Genomic DNA, 23777 nt, shown 5'->3' with positions numbered 1-23777 from the left:
TTAATATAGATATAGGGGTAGCCTAGTGGTTAGAGTGTTGAGCCAGTAAGCAAAAGGTTCCTGGATCAAATTCCTGAGCTGAAAAGATGCAAATCTGTTGTTCTACATCTAACAAGGCAGTTAACCCACTGTTCCCTGGCAGGCCGTCATTGTAAATAAGAATTTGTTCTTAACTGACTTGCCTAGTTAAAACGGATTAAAAAAATAGATAATTAACAACATTCGTCCAAGAACAGAGCCCTATTGCACTCCTTTCTGGATAGTTAACATAACAGATGACTTGACATCAAACTGGACACACCGCATTCCTGCAATGCAAGTTGGATGAAGAAAGTAGCTTCATGAATACCTTCTCGACCCCTTGGAGTCAGAATCGCTGGCTCAAGCTCCTGTTTGTTGTCTCCGTGGTGCCTGAGGTATATCAACGCAAGCAGCACAAGTTACTGGCTCAAAGCCATTTTACCAGTCGCTGATGATATCCTGATTGTAGGCTACAGTGGCACAACGAACAAGCAGAATGCAACGAAGTTGTGAAGCTTCTAGCACTGATGGAGCACTGTCGACTGTCACGCTGGTATAAAGGATTTGGAGACAGGCGTAGGAATACACAATAGGCGTTTTTAATATACCCAAAACAAACACGTATACAAAACACTGGGCTGTACCCAAACAAAAGAGCGAGGGTAAACCTTGTTGAACGATACGGGACGATACCCGTAATACACAATATATAAAGCATGCAGCATAACAGCTTCACCAACTCATAGGTACTCACACCAACAATGGACATGGAAACAATAACCGACAAAGACAGAGGGAAGAGAGGGAACATATATAACATACTAATCAGGGGAAATGGGAACCAGGTGTGTGTAATCAGACATGACAGTCCAGGATTGATGATAATGAATCCTGTTCAGTAAACCCTAGAACGCCAGTGACGTAGACCTCCGGATCTGGTGAACAGAATGAGGATCAGTACCGGGGGGATCCGTGACACTGACCAGTTAAGGTGCGCCTTGGCCTTCTAGAAACTATCATTCAAAGTGAAAGGCACTTCTATTGCCACATCCTCTCAGCCAAAGGCCTGCTACAAAGAGAAAGTAAGAGTGATCCTCGTTATGCCAAACCCGACTGATGCAAAAGGAGAACAGCATCTTATCAGCTTTGCAAACTATCTCTCAAAGTTCATGCCAACCCTGTCAGCAGTCTGTGAGCCTCTACGACGACTGCTGGACGACTGCTATCCAAACACGAGGCTGCGGTGCAGGAGATTAACTTCTCTAGGGTAGGGGGCAGTATTTTGACATCCGAATGAATGAAAAGCATGCCCAAAGTAAATGGCCTGTTACTCAGGTCCAGAAGCTATATGCATATCCAGAAGCTAGGATATCTTCTTGAGTGTAGGGGGCAAGATTTTCGTTTTTGGCTAAAAAACGTACCCAATTGAAACTGCCTATTTCTCAGGCCCAGAAACTAGAATATGCATATAATTGTCAGATTAGGATAGAAAACACTCTAAAGTTTCCAAAACTGTCAAAATCTTGTCTGTGTGTATAACAGAACTGATATTGCAGGCGAAAACCTGAGGAAAATCCAACAAGGAAGTGCTGTTTTTCCTGAAAGCTCTCTGTACCATTGGATGCCTTGCCTCCATTTAAAGGGATATCAACCAGATTCCTTTTCCTATGGCTTCCTCAAGGTGTCAACAGTCTTTAGACCTAGTTTCAGGCTTTTATTTTGAAATATGAGGGAGAAAGATCACATTGTGGCCGTGGACAGCTGGGTGTTCGCAGAGTTTTGCTTGCCCAACAGAGAGGGGCAGCCATTGTCTCTCCCACTCCTATTGAAAAAGCTACAGTCCCGGTTGATATATTATCGATTATATATTTTAAAGATTAACCTATGTTCGTTTAAAGATTAACTTCTTGTTAAACCAACCACAGTGTCATATTTATAAAATGCTTTTCGGCGAACGCATACCTAGCCCAGAACATAGCTAGCCCAGAACATAGCCCAGTTGACAAATTATTTCAAACAGTAACCAGCCAAGCAGAAGTGTTACAAAACTCAGAAATAGAGATAAAATTAATCCCTTACCTTTGATGATCTTCATATGGTGGCAATCAGAAGACATTCATTTACCCAATAAATGTTCCTTTTGTTCGATGAAGTCTCTTTATATCCAAAAATCTCTGTTTTGTGAGCACGTTTTCTTCAGTACAGGCTCAAACTCAGTCAAAACAATCAGACGAAAAAAATCCAAATTGTATCCATGTTTCATAGAAACATGTCAAACGATGTTTATATTCAATCCTCAGGTTGTTTTTTAGCCTAAATGATCTATAATATTTCAACCAGACAATAACGTCGTCAATATAAAAGGTAAACAAGAAATGCACATGTGCCTGAAAAAACACTGCGTCACGTTAGGGTCCACTCGTTCAGACTGGTCTTACTCCCTCATTTATAAGAATACAAGCCTGAAACGATTTCTAAAGACTGTTGACATCTAGTGGAAGGCATAGGAACTGCAAATGGATACTGTAATGGCATTGAATAGAAAACTACAAAACCAAAAAGAAAACTACTTCCTGAATGGATTTGTCTCAGGTCTTCGCCTGCTATATCAGTTCTGTTATACTCACAGACACAATTCTAACAGTTTTGGAAACTTTAGAGTGTTTTCTATGGTAATCTACCAGTTATATGCATATCATATCTTCTGGGCCCGAGTAGCAGGCCGTTTAATTTGGGCATGCTTTTCATCCTAAATTTCGAATGCTGCCCCCTACCCTAGAGAGGTTAAGAACATAATGTTGTGTTGTTACGTTTGCACTTTCTATTGAAAAGGATGATGTTAAGGGATATAGTTGATAGGTAATCAGCTAGCTGTTCTGTTATCCAGACCCTGCATGTAGGGACTTGTACAATACTTGAACATGGCTTTTGAACATGACATTTGTGTCTCTTTATTCATTAATCTAACATTTCATACTGAAACCGTTCCCATTCCAGGAACTCCCGCTAATCACACTCACCTGTGACACACAACACTGACCCATCTGCTCTGGAGAGGCATTTGCCTGTTTGTCTTCAGTTTTGTGTGGCGACAGGAGTGGCATGCTCAGGCTTGCTCTGGTGTGAATTTACAAAGGGGCAAAAACCGCCCCAAATACATTCCCTCAACAGTCTCACTGTCGGAGTCTGGCTCCTTGGCCCTGCGGCTGTTGCTTTTGAACGTTATTCGGAGGAAGTCGAGCTTAGACATTGATACAATTGTCAGGAAAGGCAACATAAGCCCCAATGTAAACCAGATTCTGTAAACCATATTCTTTGGAGTGTCTTTTCTCACTACTGTGAGAGTGAGTTCATGGAAATAAAACTATTACAGATCGGTTACAGATCTAAAAGATGGAGTGAGAAAATGGGTCACTTAGATTAGGTTTAAACGAGAACAGATTCTTTCTTTGTCAGAGGATGACAAAGAAAGAAAGGCCATCTATAATCCAGACACCAAAAAATGAATTACATCATCATCTGAGTCAGACGTTTGACTTGTGCCAAGAATGAGATAATCCCATAATGCTGATTAAAGGAAAAATAATAAGAGGTTATAAAAGTTAAGTCAGAGAGCCTTGGTCCTGAAACGTCCACTACTACCATACCAACTGGCTGTGCTTGCGTCCTTGTCTCCACAATGGTTGTGTCCAAAAAGAATTGGAGACAAACTCACACAAATTATATTTTACCTCATAACTGATGTGTCACATGTGCTATACTATGAAATCGCCTTTGTGAAATCTTGAAATAGCTTCCTGATTCACAACTCAGTGGTTTTGGGCACTTGGTCATGTCATTCTCCCCTGGCCTCTCTCCTACCTATTCACGCTGACCATAACTGCTACGCGAATGGAAAACAGGAAAGAAAGAAAGTGCCTGAAGGCAAAGGGAGGAGAGGGGAATGAGGGAACGAATCGGATGCTATTGCTTGTAACTGAAAATTACTAATGGGTGGTGGGGGGTTGATTTTACAGACCATCCCACCTACATGGCTCTTTATAGGGGGTGTTGTAAAATGGAGAGTCACTGAAACAGATGGGTTGATGGTCTCAGTGGGTGGTAACAACACACACACACACACACACACACACACACACACACACACACACACACACACACACACACACATGCACACAGGACCTGGGGTCTGGGACACATTAGGGCCCTATTAGTGACCTGAGCCTTCCTTAATTGATCCAGAAGCCGAATGGTTGTGCGTGCTGTCATCTGACACCCTGACACACAGATGGAACCTATTAACCTCCTGCATTCACCCTCAGGCAAATACAAATGTATGTTTGTGTGTGTGTTTTGTGTGCATGCGTGTGTGTGTGTGTTTGCGTGTGTGTGTATTCACCCTGAGGCTAATACCATGGTCCCTTCGCTACACAACAGAGACATACAGCACAACAGACACGTCCATACGTGCTGTAGTATCTGCTCATCATAATCACAGAAAAATAGATGGCATGCACTTCCAGGCAATGTCTAAATGTCTAAATGTCTAAATCAGCGAGGGTGAACTTTAAACCCATTTTGCGTCCCTTGGGGAGTTTGGTTTGTTCTGCCGTGGAGAAAGGGGAATAGACTGTTGTGATAAATATGTTGCTGCAGTAAAATGCTAACAAAAGGACAGCCACATGTGTATGCATGTTTACTGGTGCGGGGGATGCTGTAGTGGGTGAGAGAATCTAATCTGTGGCGAGCTGAACGCTGGGCTTAGCGGAGGGCTTAGGCATTGTTTTAAAAACATCTTCTTTGGAGAGCCCAGGCCGAGCCCAGGATGATGACTCAGAGAATCCATGTCAGCTATAAATATAACGCTCAAAAACAGATGGGGCTAAAAACAGTTCCTTATTTAGGTTCTAAAGCTACAGTCTGATTTTGAAAGCTGTTCAATGGTCATTTCCATTATTTATTAAATTTGTTCCCTAGTCCCATATCTCAGAAGTATACCGAAACAAGTGGCAAGGACCCATTTAGTTGTTTTTCAAATCTCAGACTATAGCTTTAAACAATGCATCTCTCCGGCTCTCCACAGAATCACCACCCAAAGGAGCGTTGAGGATGCAGAGGAGGTGGAGCGAGAGCGTCGGCGGAGGGCCCGGGAATCCTTCCGCAGTATGGGCAGCAGCAGCACCTCGGACCCTGGAGGCCTTTCACTAGACAATGTGGTCCTGGCTGAGGACGGCCTGTAAGTACCCAAATACATTCTTAGGAAAAAAAGGGTTCCTTGGCAGTACCCATAAAATAACCCTTTGAAGAACTCTATTTGATTCCAGGTAGAACGCTTTTGGTTCCATGTAGAACCCTTTCCACAGAGGGTTCTACAAGAACCTGGAGCCAAAAAGGGTTCTCCTATAGGGACAGCCGAGGAAATCTTTTGGAACTCTTTTTTTCTAATTAGCTAAGAGTGTACTTTACTTTGACTCTTCCAAGATGATAATGGAGTTATTGAACCTATAGTAGATCAGTCATTTGAGATGACTCATTTCCTGTCCCAAACATTACTCATTCACCCGCTCAGTCATGTCCCATCTCTCAAATCTAAACTACGTTGTCTCTATTACAGTATGTTTTGGATTGTACTGATGCAATGATTTATATTAAGGGGTGTTTGTCAGACTTCCCAGCTGTGGATGCCTCAGTCTATCATATCATGGGAGTGCTACTGGGACGGTTAGTTCCCCCTGCTTGCCATACATTCAGTTGTTTATGGATCTGCTCCACAATCCTGAGGATGCGTGGTTACAACAAATAAATATTTCCTTTGGGAAAAGCCATTCATCTCCACATCTCCTCTTAATCCCTCTCTCTCTCCTCTCTCTACCCCAGTCGCTCTTCCTCCCTCTCTCTAACTCTCTCTCTCCCCTCTCTCCCCTTCATTCTCTCTCTTTTCTCTCTCTCTCTCCCGCACTCATTCCTTCAATCTCTCCGAGTGAAGAAGAACACACAGCTGCCTTCCCATTACAGCATCTCAGAAGAATGTTAACTACAAAGTGTCTTGAAAAATGACTACTATGTCATGGCCCTTATCATAACCGCCACTTTTAATCTCACATATTTAATAACAGACTGTCTCTCCAACACCTTCTTCAAGTGGGGAGAAGAGAGAGTAAAACAGCTGATCATGTCAATGGCTCCACGTTTCTAAACCTTTCTAAACCGGGTTACTTTAACTCTACCTATGTTAACATATTACCTCAATTACCTCGACTAACCGGTGCCCTCACACATTGACTCTGTGCTGGTACCCCCTGTATATAGCCTCGCTATTGCTATTGTTATTTTACAGCTGCTGTTTAATTATTTGTAACCTTTTGTTTCTATAATATATCTATTTTTTCATCTATTTTTTTTACTTAAAACGTTTTTCTTCTTAACTTCTTAAAGCATTGTTGGTTAAGAGCTTGTAAGTAAGCATTTCACTGTAAGGTCTACTACACCTGTTGTATTCGCCGCATGTGAGAAATACAATTTGATTTGATTTGATTTAGTGAATGACTTGACGTGTAATTGTTGCTTGATCACAAAACAGGCATTCGAAAATGTCAAAACCTTTTCAAGCACTCACTGTTCTCTTTCAGTTATTCATTTTGATATTTTACTCTGGCATTCACAAGAATCTCTAAGTAGCTCGAAGAACCAATCAAACACTTATGTCAGAGACAAACAGGTTGAGTGGCGAATGAGGGAGCCCCTCCCCTCTTACTAAAGAGCCACTCTCCCGCCCTCTGATCATTCTCACCTCTCTTCCTCACAGAAGAGTTCTACTCTAGCTCTCCTCAGCATTACTTGATCTGTTTTCCTGTTTAACTGTTAACAGGTTTGCCGTTGAGGTTAAGCCGCCGAACACAGGTTTTTCCGTCTTTTGTGGTGGGTGACTTTACCGAAAGGAAAGTTTTTGCTTCCGTAAGAATTAGCCCATGGTGGGAAAAGTACCCAATTGTCATACTTGAGTAAAAAAATAATATCTTAATATAAAATGACTCAAGTAAAAGTTAAAGTCACCCAGTAAAACACTACTTGAGTAAAAGTCTAAAATTATTTGGTTTTAAAAATATTTAAGTATCAAAAGTAAATGTTATTGCTAAAATATACTTAATTATCAAAAGTTAAAGTATAAATCATTTAAAATTCCTTAAGCAAACCAGACAGCATGATTTTCATGTTTTTTTTAATTTACAGATAGCCAGCCTCTAACACTCAGACATCATTTACAAACAAAGCATATGTGTTTAGTGAGTCCACCAGATCAGAGGCAGTAGGGATGACCAGAGATGTTCTCTTGATAAGTTTGTGCATTGGACAATTTTCCTGTCCTGCTAAGCATTCAAAGTGTAACAAGTACTTTTCGGTGTCAGTGAAAATGTATGGAGTAAAAAGTATATCATTTTCTTCAGGAATATAGTGGAGTAAAAGTTGTCAAACATATAAATAGTAAAGTACAGATACCCCAAAAAACTACTTAGGTCGTGCTTTAAAGAATTATTACTTAAGCACTTTACACCCCTGGAAATAGCTTGGTCTATTCTTCTTCCTTTTTGTCCTGTGATAGCTAGCATCACACTAGCTGTGAAGACTTGGCTATCCTACCGACTAGCTTTTCTACATGGAAGGGAAGAATTACTAGCGAGCTCTCTCATTTAGCTCAACCCACTACCGTGCCACGTTGACTAGATCGACCTCCCTAGCTTTATTGCTTATAGGTCGAAAGCCATGCATTTGTTTGTCGCAAAATCAACATAGTGCTAGCTTCCTTTGGCTAACTTTGTGTTAACTAGCTAATGTGGGGGAAAAAATAAGTCAGAATTGAATTTGTAGTATTTAAGCTTAACATGATGAACAGGAATGACATTTACTCTAATAACCTAATAAATCAAATCAAATTACTATTTGTCAAATGCTCCGAATACAACTTTGTGTAGACTTTGCCGTGAAATGCATTCTTACGAATCCTTCCCAACGATGCAGAGATTAAAAATTAAACAAATAACATAGTAGCACGAGGAATAAAATAAAATACACAAGAATGGAGCTATATACAGGGAGTATACGTACCAGAGGTATGAACTATTTGAGGTAGATACGTTCATGAAGGTAGGGTAAAGTAACTAGGCATCAGGATAAAAAATAACATGAGTTAAATAAAAAACAGAGTAGCAGCAGCAAATGATGAGTGTAAAAGTGTGTGTGTGTGTGTGTGTGTGTGTGTGTGCATATGTAGTGTACGTGAATGTGTGTGGGTTTTGTGCGGGAGTGACAACGCAGGGTATGTGAGTGAGTGTGTATATGGTGTGCATATATAGTCTAGTGAGTGTGTATATGGTGTGTATATATAGTCTAGTGAGTGTGTATATGGTGTGTATATATAGTCTAGTGAGTGTGCGTTGGCTCAGTGCAAGATAAGAGTCAGTGCAGATAGATAATGATTGTCCAATAATGTCAAGGACATGGAGGAGCTGGGCCTCAAATCAAAATAAAATAAATAGACAATGAATAACGATAATTTGGCTGTATATATGGGGTACGAGTACAAGTCAATGTGTAGGTGTATGAGGTAATTGAGGAAGGTGTGTACATATAGATAGGGGTAAAGTGACTAGGCAACGACATAGATAATAAACAGTAGCAGCACCCTATGTGAGGAGTCAAAATAGTTAGTGTTAAAAGGGTCAATGCAGATAGTCCGGGTAGCTATTTGGTACTTAGTATTCTCATGGCTTGGGGGTAGAAGCTATTCAGTGTCTTGTTGGCTTCGGACTTGGTGCATCGGTACTCCTTGCCGTGTAGTAGCAGAGAGAACCGTCTATGACTTGGGTGGCTGGAGTTTTGACAATTGTTAGGGCTTTCCTCTGACACAGTCTGGTATAGAGGTCCTGGAAGGCAGGGAGCTCGGCCCCAGCGATGTACTGGGTCATACGTATAGCCGGAGTGAAGGTAGAAGGCTTATCTCTCATCTTGGTAGCCCCTCGATGGCAAGGCAAGCTCTGGATAGTGGAGAACATTCTTCTGCTGTATGGTAAGCCTTGGCAACTCCCGTTATGCAGGGATCTGGTGACCCAAGTGATCAGAGAGAGTTTCCCCCCTTAACCGGATGCCATATCCCTCTGGGCTTGGCCCATGAGAGGTTAAATCTGGATGTGACAGGCTTGCCTCCCGGAGTCATTGAGACTATCCAGAGTGCTAGGACTCCTTCTGTTCCCTCACTGTATGGAAACAAATGGTGTGACCAAAAAACAGATCGTTCCTAACCTGGTGGGTAGGAGCTTTGGGCCAGTAACTGAAAGGTTGCTGGATCGAATCCCTGAGCTGACAAGGTAAAAATCTGTCGTTCTGAGCAAGGCAGTTAGTTGCTAATGTCGATTAAGGCAGCCCCCCGCAGTTCTCTGATTCAGAGGGTTTGGGTTAAATGCGGAAGACACATTTCAGTTGAATGCATTCAGATGTACAACTGACTAGGTTCCCCCTTTCCCTGTGCTCTCTAACTGAGGTTTTATGCTTCCTGCAGGACCTTTGAAACTGGGGGAAGGCTGTCTTTCCAGCCACTATCTCGGCCTGTCATATAGGCTTAAACAAGGACAAGGTGGGAAAACACCCCTTGTTATGTCGTTTCATGAAGGGGTTATGTTGCTTATGTCCAGTTCCCAAGCCTTTAGTCCCATCATGAATTTGTCTTTTGAGCTTGAAGCTATTTCACAGCGGCCTTTTTACCTCTGGAAAGTGTGGAGAAATATCTCTCCTTTAAGACCGTTTTAATGGTCGATTAGGTCTGCAATGCAAGTGACTGAACTACATGCACTGTCAGTTCAACATTCGTGACTACAGTTTGCCCTGGGATTTAACCCTGTTTCCCAACTTCGTCTTTTTACCTAAGGTCAGCGGCAATTACAATTGCAATCACTTTACAATCACTTTCTAGCTTGTGGCTTTCCACCTGCTGCCTTTCCCTTCTACAGAAGAGGAGCGGCTCCTCCGTTTGTGTTCAGTACGCGCACTGCGCATTTACTTGGATAGGACAAGAGCAATGCCAAGAGCGACCAACCCTTGTGTTCTGGGCAACTCCCTGCAAGGGGAGGCCCCTCTCTCGTCAACGGTTGTCACATTGGATTATGGAAACTATTATATTGGCCAATAATAGCAGCTACAGGAGGGCCTGAGGGCTCACTCCAACAGAGGTATGGCTATCTCTTGGGCATTGTTCAAGGAGATTAAAAGAGATGTGTGATGTGGCTTGTTTGGCATCCACTTATACTTTTATGAGGTTCTACCGACTAGACATAACTGCACCTTCATTGGCACATACTGCCCTCAGTGTCGGGGCCTCTGAGGGTTTATTTTTGTGAGACTGCCTGGATTCGTAGAGTATGTGCTATACAGGAGTTGGCCATATCCCACTGTGAGGTATTGAAACAAATATTTGAAAGAGAACTTAAAGTTACTTGCGTAACCCTGGTTCTTTGATATATGAGTGAGATATTTCACCATATTCTCCTACTTGCAAGAGTGTGAAGAGGTTTTGCATGTTTGGGAAGGAACACAGTGTGGGAGAGTGGCTCTTTAGTATGAGGGGAGGGGCTCCCTCATTCACCACTTGATCTGTCTGTCTCCGACAAACGTGTATTATTGGTTCTTGGAGCTAGTTAGAGATTCTGGCGAATCCCAATGTGAGATACAGTATCTCACTCATAATATCAGAGAACCGGGGTCACACAGTAACCTTAACCGGACCGCACACACGCCATCACGCGCATGTTGATTTGTCCCCCCACACCAGACACGATCAGGACACGTAGGTTGAAATATCAAAAACTCTGAACCAACTATATTACAGTTTTTTTCGATTGCTAAACGACAGTGGACACAACTGGAGTCACATGTGCAAAACTCTAACTACAGTCTGCACAGCAGCAGTTCATGTGGACCAAACTCTAGTTCCTTTTTCATTGCTTGAACACAGTTTTCAAAACTCTACACACTTATCCCATGACCACAACCTGCACAATTTAACCACAACCTGCACAACACTGTGGATTTACAGCACTTTGTTCAAATGCTAACACACTGCTGTCAAAACTGTGAACCACACATTCAAAACGGAATAGATTTCAGCCTTGTGCCTTTCAAACACTGCTGATTGCAATTTCAGCTGAAAGGCTAAGCAGGTGTCTTGTTTTAGACTTGTTAGTGAACACACACATATTACAGTATATATAGGTAGAGCTCAGAAAGACTCATTTTGGAAATGGAATAAGGAAGATGGGTTCGTGGAGGGAGAAGGGTGGCAGGGAGAGGGCAGATGCGTGGAGGAAGACAAAGAAGACAAAGAGCTGTTATTTCAGATGAAATAAGGGCTACACTTATAGACCATGTCGTGAACCATGGTCTCTCATTGAGAGAGGCAGGGTTGAGGGTGCAACCCAATCTGCAAAGATCCACAGTGGCATCTGTAATGCGAATTTTCCATCATGCAAACAGGTGAGAGTTACATCCTTACAGTAAATGAAAACATTACAGGAATCTGTTTTGTATTGCAATTATAGAATATTTACACAGATATATATTACAGTAAGTTTGACTGTAAAATATATTTTTACAACAGGACCCAAAGGCTGCCCCCAACAGGGGGGAAGAGGAAAAATATTTTCAGATGCGCAGGAAAATGCTATTGTTGACATGGTTGTTGTCAACAATGCAATAAAACTGCGGGAGATTCAAGATAGAGTGCTGGCTGATAATGATATATTTGAAAATGTTAATTCTGTCAGCACAACAACTATTGCTCGAGTCCTAAAGAAACACCAAGTTACAATGAAACAGTTATACACTGTACCGTTCGAGAGAAACAGTGAACGGGTAAAAGAGCAAAGATACCAATATGTCCAGGTAAGACGTCTGAGGTTACGTACACAGCTATACAAAATATTTACAGTAAAAAACACTAGCATTTCTACAGTAAAACTGTGCACTTACTGTTTTTCAGAGAGTAATGGAGGTGGAAGCACTGGAAAGACCACATTCATTTGTATTTATCGATGAAGCTGGATTTAACCTTGCCAAAACACGGCGCAGAGGAAGGAATGTTATAGGTCAAAGGGCCACTGTGGAGGTTCCAGGCCAAAGGGGGGGAAATATCACCATGTGTGCTGCAATGGCCAATGATGGTTTGCTTCTCAACACACCACTCATTGGCCCATACAACACAGAAAGGCTTATAGCTTTCCTAGAACAGCTCTATGCTCAGCTAGTGCCAGCAGAACAGGAGGAGCCAGTAAGAAACCCCCAAGTTTTTGTCATAGTTTGCGATAACGTTGCTTTCACCACTCTGCAGCTGTCACAGATTGGTTTGCAGCACATCACAGATTTATGGTTTTGTACCTGCCTGCATATTCACCCTTCCTCAGACCCAATAGAGGAGTTTTTCTCTGCCTGGAGGTGGAAAGTGTTTGGTCACCACCCACATGACCAAATGTCTGTTTTGGAAGCCATGCGTGCCGGATGTGAGGACACGAGGACAACAGTCTGCTGTTCCCACATGCTTCAAGAGGGCCACCATTGTTCCTGTTCCCAAGAAAGCTAAGGTAACTGAGCTAAACGACTACCGCCCCGTAGCACTCACTTCCGTCATCATGAAGTGCTTTGAGAGACTAGTCAAGGACCATATCACCTCCACCGTACCTGACACCCTAGACCCACTCCAATTTGCTTACCGCCCAAATAGGTCCACAGACGATGCAATCTCAACCACACTGCACACTGCCCTAACCCACCTGGACAAGAGGAATACCTATGTGAGAATGCTGTTCATCGACTACAGCTCGGCATTCAACACCATAGTACCCTCCAAGCTCGTCATCAAGCTCGAGACCCTGGGTCTCGACCCCGCCCTGTGCAACTGGGTACTGGACTTCCTGACGGGCCGCCCCCAGGTGGTGAGGGTAGGCAACAACATCTCCTCCCCCCTGATCCTCAACACGGGGGCCCCACAAGGGTGCGTTCTGAGCCCTCTCCTGTACTCCCTGTTCACACGACTGCGTGGCCACGCACGCCTCCAACTCAATCATCAAGTTTGCGGACGACACAACAGTGGTAGGCTTGATTACCAACAACGACGAGACGGCCTACAGGGAGGAGGTGAGGGCCCTCGGAGTGTGGTGTCAGGAAAATAACCTCACACTCAACGTCAACAAAACTAAGGAGATGATTGTGGACTTCAGGAAACAGCAGAGGGAACACCCCCCTATCCACATCGATGGAACAGTAGTGGAGAGGGTAGCAAGTTTTAAGTTCCTCGGCATACACATCACAGACAAACTGAATTGGTCCACTCCCACTGACAGCGTCGTGAAGAAGGCGCAGCAGCGCCTCTTCAACCTCAGGAGGCTGAAGAAATTCGGCTTGTCACCAAAGCACTCACAAACTTCTACAGATGCACAATCGAGAGCATCCTGGCGGGCTGTATCACCGCCTGGTACGGCAACTGCTCCGCCCTCAACCGTAAGGCTCTCCAGAGGGTAGTGAGGTCTGCACAACGCATCACCGGGGGCAAACTACCTGCCCTCCAGGACACCTACACCACCCGATGTTACAGGAAGGCCATAAAGATCATCAAGGACATCAACCACCCGAGCCACTGCCTGTTCACCCCGCTATCATCCAGAAGGCGAGGTCAGTACAGGTGCATCAAAGCTGGGACCGAGAGACTGAAAAACAGCTTCTATCTCAAGGCCATCAGACTGTTAAACAGCCACCACTAACATTGAGTGGCTGCTGCCAACACACTGTCATTGACACTGACCCAACTCCAGCCACTTTAATAATGGGAATTGATGGGAAATGATGTAAATATATCACTAGCCACTTTAAACAATGCTACCTTATATAATGTTACTTACCCTACATTATTCATCTCATATGCATACGTATATACTGTACTCTACATCATCGACTGCATCCTTATGTAATACATGTATCACTAGCCACTTTAACTATGCCACTTTGTTTACTTTGTCTACATACTCATCTCATATGTATATACTGTACTCGATACCATCTACTGTATGCTGCTCTGTACCATCACTCATTCATATATCCTTATGTACATATTCTTTATCCCCTTACACTGTGTATAAGACAGTAGTTTTAGAATTGTTAGTTACATTACTTGTTGGTTATCACTGCATTGTCGGAACTAGAAGCACAAGCATTTCGCTACACTCGCATTAACATCTGCTAACCATGTGTATGTGACAAATACAATTTGATTTGATTTGATTTGAGTCCAGAGGACTGCCAGGGATGGATAAGGCACTCCAGAAGGTTCTTCCCCAGGTGCATGGCAAGAGAAAACATTAGATGTGATGTTGAAGAAAACCTGTGGCCTGATGCTAGAGAGAGGCAGGATTAGCCCCTCAATTATTTGTTCGAATTACAGTATGTACTTTTTGTTTCTACCCTTTTTTTCTCATTACCCTAATTCCGTAAATTACTACAGACTATTGAAGCAAACTGCTAATTTCCATTTACCTTAAAGAATTGTTATGTTCTAAAAAATTTAATAAATCATGTGAAAGAATGTCACTTTTCTTTGAAGAAAATATTACTTTGTATGAAGTCACTGAAATTGTTCAAACTGTAAAGATGAAAAGTTTGTATTTTCTGTATTGGTGTTTGATGCAAGTGTTTTTACTCTCAGTGTGTTCTGAGTGACAGTGTGTGTTATCTCAGTGAGGGTTGTGCATAGTGTTTGGCTGCAATGAGCGTGTTTTGAGCCATGTGTTAAGAGTTGTGTTGCTTGGAATGAGTTTTGCAGGTGATGTCAACGGTTTAGCTCAGGTGACTGTTGGTAGTGCAGACTGTAGTTAGAGTTTTGCACATTTGACTCCAGTTGTGCCCACTGTCGTTTAGAAATCGAAAAAAACTGTAATTTGGGGACAGGTCAAAAAGCATTAAACATTTATGGCAATTTAGCTAGTTTGCTTGCTGTTGCTAGCTAATTTGTCCTGTGATATAAACATTGGGATGTTATTTTACTTGAAATGCACAAGGTCCTCTACTCCGACAATTAATCCACAGATAAAAGGGTACAAGTTAGTTTTCTAGTAATCTCTCCTCCTTCAGGCTTCTTCTTCTTCTTTGGTCTTTATATGGCGGTTGGCAACCAAATTTAAGGTGCATTACCTCAACGTACTAGACTGGAGTGTGGACCACAGTTCATCTTTCAATCACCCACGTGGGTATATGCTCCTAAAAACCAATGAGGAGATGACACGTGGGTATATTCGGGGCGGCAGGTAGCCTATTGTTTTGAGCATTGGACCAGTAACCGAAAGGTTGCTGGCTCAAATTCCTGAGCTGACAAGGTAAAAATATTTTTGTTCTGCCTCTGAACAAGGCAGTTAAACCACTGTTCCTAGGCTGTCATGGCAAATAAGATTTTTTTCTTAATTGACTTAAATAAATAAAAAATAAACATATGCTCCTAAAAACCAATGAGGAGATGGGAGAGGCAGGACTTGTCGAACGTCACAAATAGAGCTAAGTTCTATTTTAGCGCCTGGCTACGCAGATGTGCGTGAGCAGTGTGGGTGCAATGATTGAATAACATGTATGTGTGCATTTATTTTGCAATGCTCGCGCACACTACGCGTGCACTCTGGGTAGCATGTAAATGTCCTCTTTGTCCCCAAGGGTCATAATAGTTCAGAGAGATCAAACTTCAAGACAACTGTCAAGATTGGTTTGGGGTTTGCTGTTATTCAATCTCTGTGTCGTTGACACTCGCGTGCTGCTCTCTCAACAACGTAATTACCAACCCAGATTCAGACCTGCTTCCTTTCTCGTTGTTTTCAGAGTATCATGACATGTCAGAGCCATTGCATAAACATTCCTCTCCAACCGGTGCCTGTGGCCTTTATAGGGCAGTGTCTTTGGTGCCAGAACGTACCACTTCATAACATCTAAACAACATCTACATGACTAAACACCTGACAAATCACACCACCATAATTACTGCCCATTATTTCTGATAATATATATAACCTGCCATCTGGAAACATCAATTTACTTTAGTAGCTAACCTGTTTAATCAACATTGGAATGCCTGGTGGGAGCATTCCATTCAGCCAGCTCCTGCGAAGATGAAACAGACTTTTATTACAGGGCTGTTTTAATGAATGGGGGATAGAGAGAATAAAGAAGTAGGGAGAGGGAGAGGGAGAAAGAGGTGCGCAGCTAATCTGTTAATCACTCTTTCTGGTAATTGATAGAAGGTTCATGGAGTCGTTCAGGCAGATGCATATGTTTGGACTAACCTGGGGAGACCCCTGTGAAGTTTACACAATTAAATATAACTACTAAATGTCCTGTGGTCGTGTTGTATGAAAAGCAACACAGTATTGGTCTAGAGGCAAGTATCGTGCAGTGACTGCAGTAACGTTATAAGAAAAAAAATCAACACATTGTTAGTCTAGACTCTAGAGGTAGATATCGTGAGGTGACTGCTGTCTTTTTGTAACTAACATAAGAAAAACCCAGTGTTTATTCAGCAGGTGTTATGGTGAGGACAAAATGGCTGTGTGGTGATGAAAGGGTAGTTAACATATCTTCTGTTGCGTCTGGACCACAGCCATGTCAATATTGAGAAACCTGGGGGAACACGAGGACAGTGCTCCCTTGTGTACTTTAAAAAAATGGATCTTCAAAAATGTAGGACATCTGGATTTTTTTAGCTTTTCCACCATTTCAATACTTTGAAACAAATGAATAGCTCACAAAATAAAATGCTGTATGTACATTTATACTGATTGCATAGTGTTTTTGCCCTGTCAATTGTTTTGTCAAAGAGGAGATGACGGTAAAATTCACAGCCTTATCCACTTTTATCACCATCTAGGCTCCCCACCCACTGCCTATCCACCATGGCCCCCACATGATTGCCTACCATGGCCCTCACATTGGGCTCCGCCTCTCTCCCTGCAGTTAGTCTAAGCCCTTGTTTACACTGGCTCTTAAGCGCTCATTACAGAAATCACTTAATTTAATGTCGGTTGAAGGAAGGTAGCGGCTCTCGACTCCCAGGTGCCAGTTCATTTGTCCAGCTGTGTTGTCTCTGGGTCCCCGCAGGGCCTGTTGTCCTCATAGGCCCCTTGTCTGTTTGACTCTCTATCCCCTGGTATCACCATTAAGATTAGCCTCTGTACTAAAATAACCCAGAGCTGATTCAGTGTTCAGCTGTAGCAATCTCAGTTATTGTCATCACTCCTCTCCCAACCCAAGTGTGAGTGTGTGTGTATGTGGTGGGGGGATTCACCATGTTTGTAGAAACCATGTTTGCCACATACTACAGAACACATTTGGCACTTTGGGATGTTTCACGCCAACCAAAACATCTCACTGGTGGTCATATTACAAAGCTGTAGTCCTCTCTCCACCATCTGACTCAGTTTAGCTTTAAAAGGATCGTAATAAGTAGTCCTATTACCTTAATGATTGGATTTACAGGCACTTATTCAAAGGAAATTGAATGGTTAGTTTTATCCAGATTTGTTCTTCCTTGCCACATTCTTTAAGGGCTTCCTGACATTGTCGAGGGTTGTAAATGATTACATTGTTTTCAGGTTCAGTTAGGCAATCCTTGCACCTATATATATATATATATATTTATTTTACTAGGCAAGTCAGTTAAGAACAAATTCAATTTTTCAATGACAGCCTAGGAACAGTGGGTTAACTGCCTTGTTCAGGGGCAGAATGACAGATTTTTACCTTGTCAGCTCTGGGATTCGATCTTGCAACCTTTCTGGTTATTAGACCAACGCTCTAACCACTAGGCTACCTGCCGCCCTTCAGAGGCCTTTCATGTTATAAACTGTATCGAGCTAAATCTACTTCCCTCTCAGACGAGGGGTGAGTTTCCAAAAACATTCGTAGCACTAACATCCTTTTTTTCGTCCATTGCCTACCAACAGACTTATAAAAGGTTAGGTCACCATTCAGATGAACATCATTAGCTATTCTTGGTTGAGTTCCCAAAAACTTTGTGGCACTAAGATCGTTTTATCTCTCCTCTTTGTGTCCCAGGTATGAGAGTGATCTGAAGCCTAGCAGCAGCTCTCCTTCTATGGAGGAGGACGAGGGCTTCAGTGACTGGACCCAGCGGTTGGAGAGACGCCGGCAGCAGGCCCAGCGCATGGAGGAGCTCAGTCATGCCCCAGAGGAGCAGGACCAGAGGCCCCTGAACGGTGCCGCAAAGGCCCCCACACCACATACCCTCTCTGCCTCAGCCACCCCCACCACATCCACCTCTCGTCTGCAGAGACAACACAAGGCAGAAGCGGAGGATGAGGAAGAGAAGAAGTTGGTAAGAAAGGAAAGTGAGAGGAAAAGGAGGGAGCGAGAGGAGGTGGTGAGAGAAGAGAGGGTGCAAAAGGAGAGGGAGAGAGAAGAGGAGGGAGCGAAACAGAGGCAGGAGAAGATGAGGGTGCTCAAGAAGAGAGAGGAGGACCAAAGACCAGATGCTAAGGAGATGGTATTCTTGTGCATTATTTGTAATTATATGCTAATATGTGATTATTTAAGAACATTTACAAATTAGAATATGATTATTCAAAAATGTCTGTCCTTGAAGTAGTCAACCATGTAAATGTTTAATGTTCTTCCCAGTTCCAGTTGAAGGAGAAGAGAAAAGATGTGAAGGTCTCCTACACATCCCAAGTCGTCCTGCAGACGGAGGCAAAGCATGGTAACACCAACGGAGACGCAGCTGGGGAGGAAATTACATCATATATGGCCAAAACCAAATTAAGAGCTCCCAGGTAAATCAGGGTGTTTTATGGTATATGGATATGTATCACTAGATCTGTTTCCACATTCAATTACATGGCAAGAAAATCACATGGCAATTCACATTGGGACAGATACAGATATAGGAAACGTCACCTTTCCTATGCGCTTACTGTACCTTATGCAGGTGCGTAACGGGCATTGCATGTGTGGTTTTCACTCAGCAGGGTTTTCAGGACATTTCTCTAAAGCCATCCCTTTAAATTTGGTGTACTTTTATTTCTAAATTTTTCGACAGATTCAATAGAATATATGGAGAAAAACGGTTCAGAATATCAGGGATCAATAAAAGAAAGCCATGTAAATGCACACATATTTGTCTAATTCTCAGCATCAATTGGTAGATTTAAAAATACTGATCTTGTATTTGGAAAGTATTTAGACCCCTTCCCTTTTTCCACATTTTGTTACGTTACAGCCTTATTCTAAAATGAATGAAATACAACATTTTATTCATCAATCTACACACAATAACCAGTAACGACAAAGCGAAAACATTTTTTTTTTACAAAAAAAACACAGGAATACCTTATTTACATAATTATTCAGACCCTTTACTTTGAGACTCTAAAAGGTGCATCCCTTTTACATTGATCATCCTTGATATGTTTCTACAACTTGATTGGAGTCCACAAGTGGTAAATTCAATTGATTGGACATGGTTTGAAAAGGCACACACCTGTATATATAAGGTCCCACAGTTGACAGTGCATGTCAAAGCAAAGAGTTCAAGGAATTGTCCATGAAACTCCTAGACAGGATTGTGTCGTGGGACAGATCTGTGGAAGAAAACCCCAAGAACATAGTGGCCTCCATCATTCTTAAATGGAAGAAGTTTGGAACCACCAAGACAATTGCTCGAGCTGGCCGCCCGGCCAAACTGAGCAATTGGGGGAGAAGGGCCTTGGTCAGGGAGTTGACCAAGAACCCGATGGTCACTCTGACAGAACTCCAGAGCTCCTCTGTGGAGATGGATGGGAGAACCTTCCAGAAGAACCAACCATCTCTGCAGCACTCCATCAATCAGGCCTTTATGGTATAGTCAGTAAAACGCACATGACAGCCCACTTGGAGTTGGCCAAAAGGCACCTAAAGGACTCTCAGACCATGAGAAACAAGATTCTCTAAAGCCAAGCTTCACGTCTGCAGGAATCTGGCACCATCCCTATGGTGAAGCATGGTGGTGGCAGCACAATGCTGTGGAGATGTTTTTCAGTGGCAGGTACTGGGAGACTAGTCAGGATCGAGGGAAAGATGAACGGAGCAAAGTACAGACAGATTCTTGATGAAAACCTGCTCCAGAGTGCTCACGACATGAGACTGTATCGAAGGTTCACCTTCCAACTGGACAACAACCCTAAGCACACAGCCAAGACAATGCAGGAGTGACTTCGGGACAAGTCTTTGAATGTCCTTGAGTGGCCCAGCCAGAGACTGGACTTGAACCCGATCAAACATCTCTGGAGGGACCTGGACAGAGCTTGAGAGAATCTGCAGAGAAGAATGGGAAAAACTCCCCAAATACAGGTGTGCCAAGCTTGTTGCATTTACATTTACATTTAAGTCATTTAGCAGACGCTCTTATCCAGAGCGATACCCAAGAAGACTTGAGGTTGTAATTGTTGCCAAAGGTGCTTCATCAAAGTGCATGCTTAGTCCCCTCCTGTACCCCCTGTATTCCCTGTTCACCCACAACTGTGTGGCCAAGCACGACTCCAACACCATCGGTTAAGTTTGCTGACTGACAACGATGAGACAGACTGTAGGGTGGATGTCAGAGACCTGGCAGTGTGGTGCCAGGACAACAACCTCTCCCTCAACGTGAGCAAGACAAAGAAGATGATCGTGGACTACAGGAAAAGGAGGGCCGAACACGCCCCCATTCATATCGACGGGGCTGTAGTGGAGCGGGTCGAGAGTTTCAAGTTCCTTGGTGTCCACATCACCAGCAAACTATAATGGTCCAAACACACCAAGAAAGTTGTGAAGAGGGCATGACAATGCCTTTTCCCCCTCAGGAGACTGAAATTATTTGGCATGGGTCTCCAGATCCTCAAAAAGTTCTACAGCTGCACCATTGAGAGCATCCTGACCAGTTGCATCATCGCGTGTTATGGCAACTGCTTGGCATCTGACCGTAAGGCGCTACAGGGGGTAGTGCATTCTTCCCAGTACATCACTGGGGCCAGGCTTCCTGACATCCATGACCCATATTCTAGGCAGTGTCAGAGGAAGACTCCAAAAAATCTCAAAGACTCCAGTCACCAAACTCAAAGACAGTTCTCTCTGCTACCACACGGCAAGCGTGGTACTGGAGCGCCAAGTCTAGATCAAAAAGGCTCCCTAACAGCTTCTACCCCCAAGCCATAAAACTGCTGAAAAATGTATCAAATGGCCACCCAGGCTATTTGCATTGACCCCCACCCCCCCTTTGTTAATACACTGCTGCTACTCGCTGTTTATTACCTATGTATAGTCACTTTACCCATACCTCGGCTAACTTGTACCCCCGCACATTGACTCAGTACTGGTACCCGCTGTATAAACAATTCCTGAAGAAAAGATTCCCTGTTTTAGGTAAATTAGGATCACCACTTTGTTTGAAGAATGTGAAATGTCAGAATAATAGTAGAGAGAATGATTTATTTCAGCTTTATTTCAGTTAGTATTTGGTAGCATTGCTTTTAAATGGTTTAACTTGGGTCAAACGTTTCGGGTAGCCTTGCACAAGCTTCCCACAATAAAAGTTGGGTGAATTTTGGCCCATTCCTCCTGACAGAGCTGGTGTAACTGAGTCAGATTTGTAGGCCTCCTTGCTCGGACACGCTTTTTCAGTTCTGCCCACACATTTTCTATGGGCTTTGTGATGGTCAATACCTTGACTTTGTTGTCCTTAAGCCATTTTGCCACAACTTTAGAAGTATGCTTGGGGTCATTGTCCATTTGGAAGACCCATTTGCGACCAAGCTTTAACTTCCTGGCTGATGTCTTGAGATGTTGCTTCAATATCATCATTTATCGCCCTCCAGGTTCCCTCGGAGAGTTCATCAATGAGCTTGATGCCTTGATAAGCTCCTTTCCTGAGGACGGCTCACCTCTCACAGTTCTGGGCGACTTTAACATTTACATTACATTACATTTAAGTCATTTAGCAGACGCTCTTATCCAGAGCGACTTACAAATTGGTGCGTTCACCTTAAGACATCCAGTGGAACAGCCACTTTACAATAGTGCATCTAAATCCTTTAAGGGGGGTGAGAAGGATTACTTTATCCTATCCTAGGTATTCCTGAAAGAGGTGGGGTTTCAGGTGTCTCCGGAAGGTGGTGATTGACTCCGCTGTCCTGGCGTCGTGAGGAGTTTGTTCCACCATTGGGGGCCAGAGCAGCGAACAGTTTTGACTGGGCTGCGCGGGAACTGTACTTCCTCAGTGGTAGGGAGGCGAGCAGGCCAGAGGTGGATGAACGCAGTGCCCTTGTTTGGGTGTAGGGCCTGATCAGAGCCTGGAGGTACTGAGGTGCCGTTCCCCTCACAGCTCCGTAGGCAAGCACCATGGTCTTGTAGCGGATGCGAGCTTCAACTGGAAGCCAGTGGAGAGAGCGGAGGAGCGGGGTGACGTGAGAGAACTTGGGAAGGTTGAACACCAGACGGGCTGCGGCGTTCTGGATGAGTTGTAGGGGTTTAATGGCACAGGCAGGCAGCCCAGCCAACAGCGAGTTGCAGTAATCCAGACGGGAGATGACAAGTGCCTGGATTAGGACCTGCGCTGCTTCCTGTGTGAGGCAGGGTCGTACTCTGCGGATGTTGTAGAGCATGAACCTACAAGAACGGGCCACCGCCTTGATGTTAGTTGAGAACGACAGGGTGTTGTCCAGGATCACGCCAAGGTTCTTAGCGCTCTGGGAGGAGGACACAATGGAGTTGTCAACCGTGATGGCGAGATCATGGAACGGGCAGTCCTTCCCCGGGAGGAAGAGCAGCTCCGTCTTGCCGAGGTTCAGCTTGAGGTGGTGATCCGTCATCCACACTGATATGTCTGCCAGACATGCAGAGATGCGATTCGCCACCTGGTCATCAGAAGGGGGAAAGGAGAAACCTCCCCACGTCTACCTTTGACTCATTCCTCTCTGCCTCCTTCTTTCCACTCCTCTCCTCTTTTGACCTCACCCTCTCACCTTCCCCCTCTACTCACAAGGCAGGCAATACGCTCGACCTCATCTTTACTAGATGCTGTTCTTCCACTAACCTCACTGCAACTCCCCTCCAAGTCTCCGACCACTACCTTGTATCCTTTTCCCTCTTGCTCTCATCCAACACTTCCCACACTGCCCCTACTCGGATGGTATCGCGCCGTCCCAATCTTCGCTCTCTCTCCCCCGCTACTCTCTCCTCTTCCATTCTATCATCTCTTCCCTCTGCTCAAACCTTCTCCAACCTATCTCCTGATTCTGCCTCCTCAACCCTCCTCTCCTCCCTTTCTGCATCCCTTGATTATGTCCCCTATCCTCCAGGCCGGCTCGGTCCTCCCCTCCTGCTCCGTGGCTCGACGACTCATTGCGAGCTCACAGAACAGGGCTCCGGGCAGCCGAGCGGAAATGGAGGAAAACTCGCCTCCCCTGCGGACCTGGCATCCTTTCACTCCCTCCTCTCTACATTTTCCTCTTCTGTCTCTGCTGCTAAAGCCACTTTCTACCACTCTAAATTCCAAGCATCTGCCTCTAACCCTAGGAAGCTCTTTGCCACCTTCTCCTCCCTCCTGAATCCTCCTCCCCCCCCCTCCTCCCTCTCTGCAGATGACTTCGTCAACCATTTTGAAAAGAAGGTCGACGACATCCGATCCTCGTTTGCTAAGTCAAACGACACAGCTGGTT

General features: G+C 43.9%; 1 protein-coding gene across 4 annotated transcripts in view; it reads left to right on the top strand.

Annotated features, from left to right (window-relative positions):
• Positions 1-23777, top strand: part of LOC115134458 (non-muscle caldesmon-like) — a 77407-nt gene that overhangs the window by 10100 nt on the left and 43530 nt on the right. For all 4 annotated transcript variants that reach the window (XM_029668447.2, XM_065022660.1, XM_029668445.2 and 1 more), the window contains exons 2-4: positions 5105-5257; positions 18145-18592; positions 18727-18878. In XM_029668447.2, coding sequence (XP_029524307.2) covers positions 5105-5257; positions 18145-18592; positions 18727-18878 — 753 coding nt within the window. The remainder of the gene's footprint in view (positions 1-5104; positions 5258-18144; positions 18593-18726; positions 18879-23777) is intronic.

Source organism: Oncorhynchus nerka, linkage group LG9a (genome assembly GCF_034236695.1).
Source record: "Oncorhynchus nerka isolate Pitt River linkage group LG9a, Oner_Uvic_2.0, whole genome shotgun sequence".
In the NCBI taxonomy this organism is placed as follows: domain Eukaryota; kingdom Metazoa; phylum Chordata; class Actinopteri; order Salmoniformes; family Salmonidae; genus Oncorhynchus; species Oncorhynchus nerka.
This window is presented reverse-complemented; position numbering and strand designations above follow the sequence as displayed.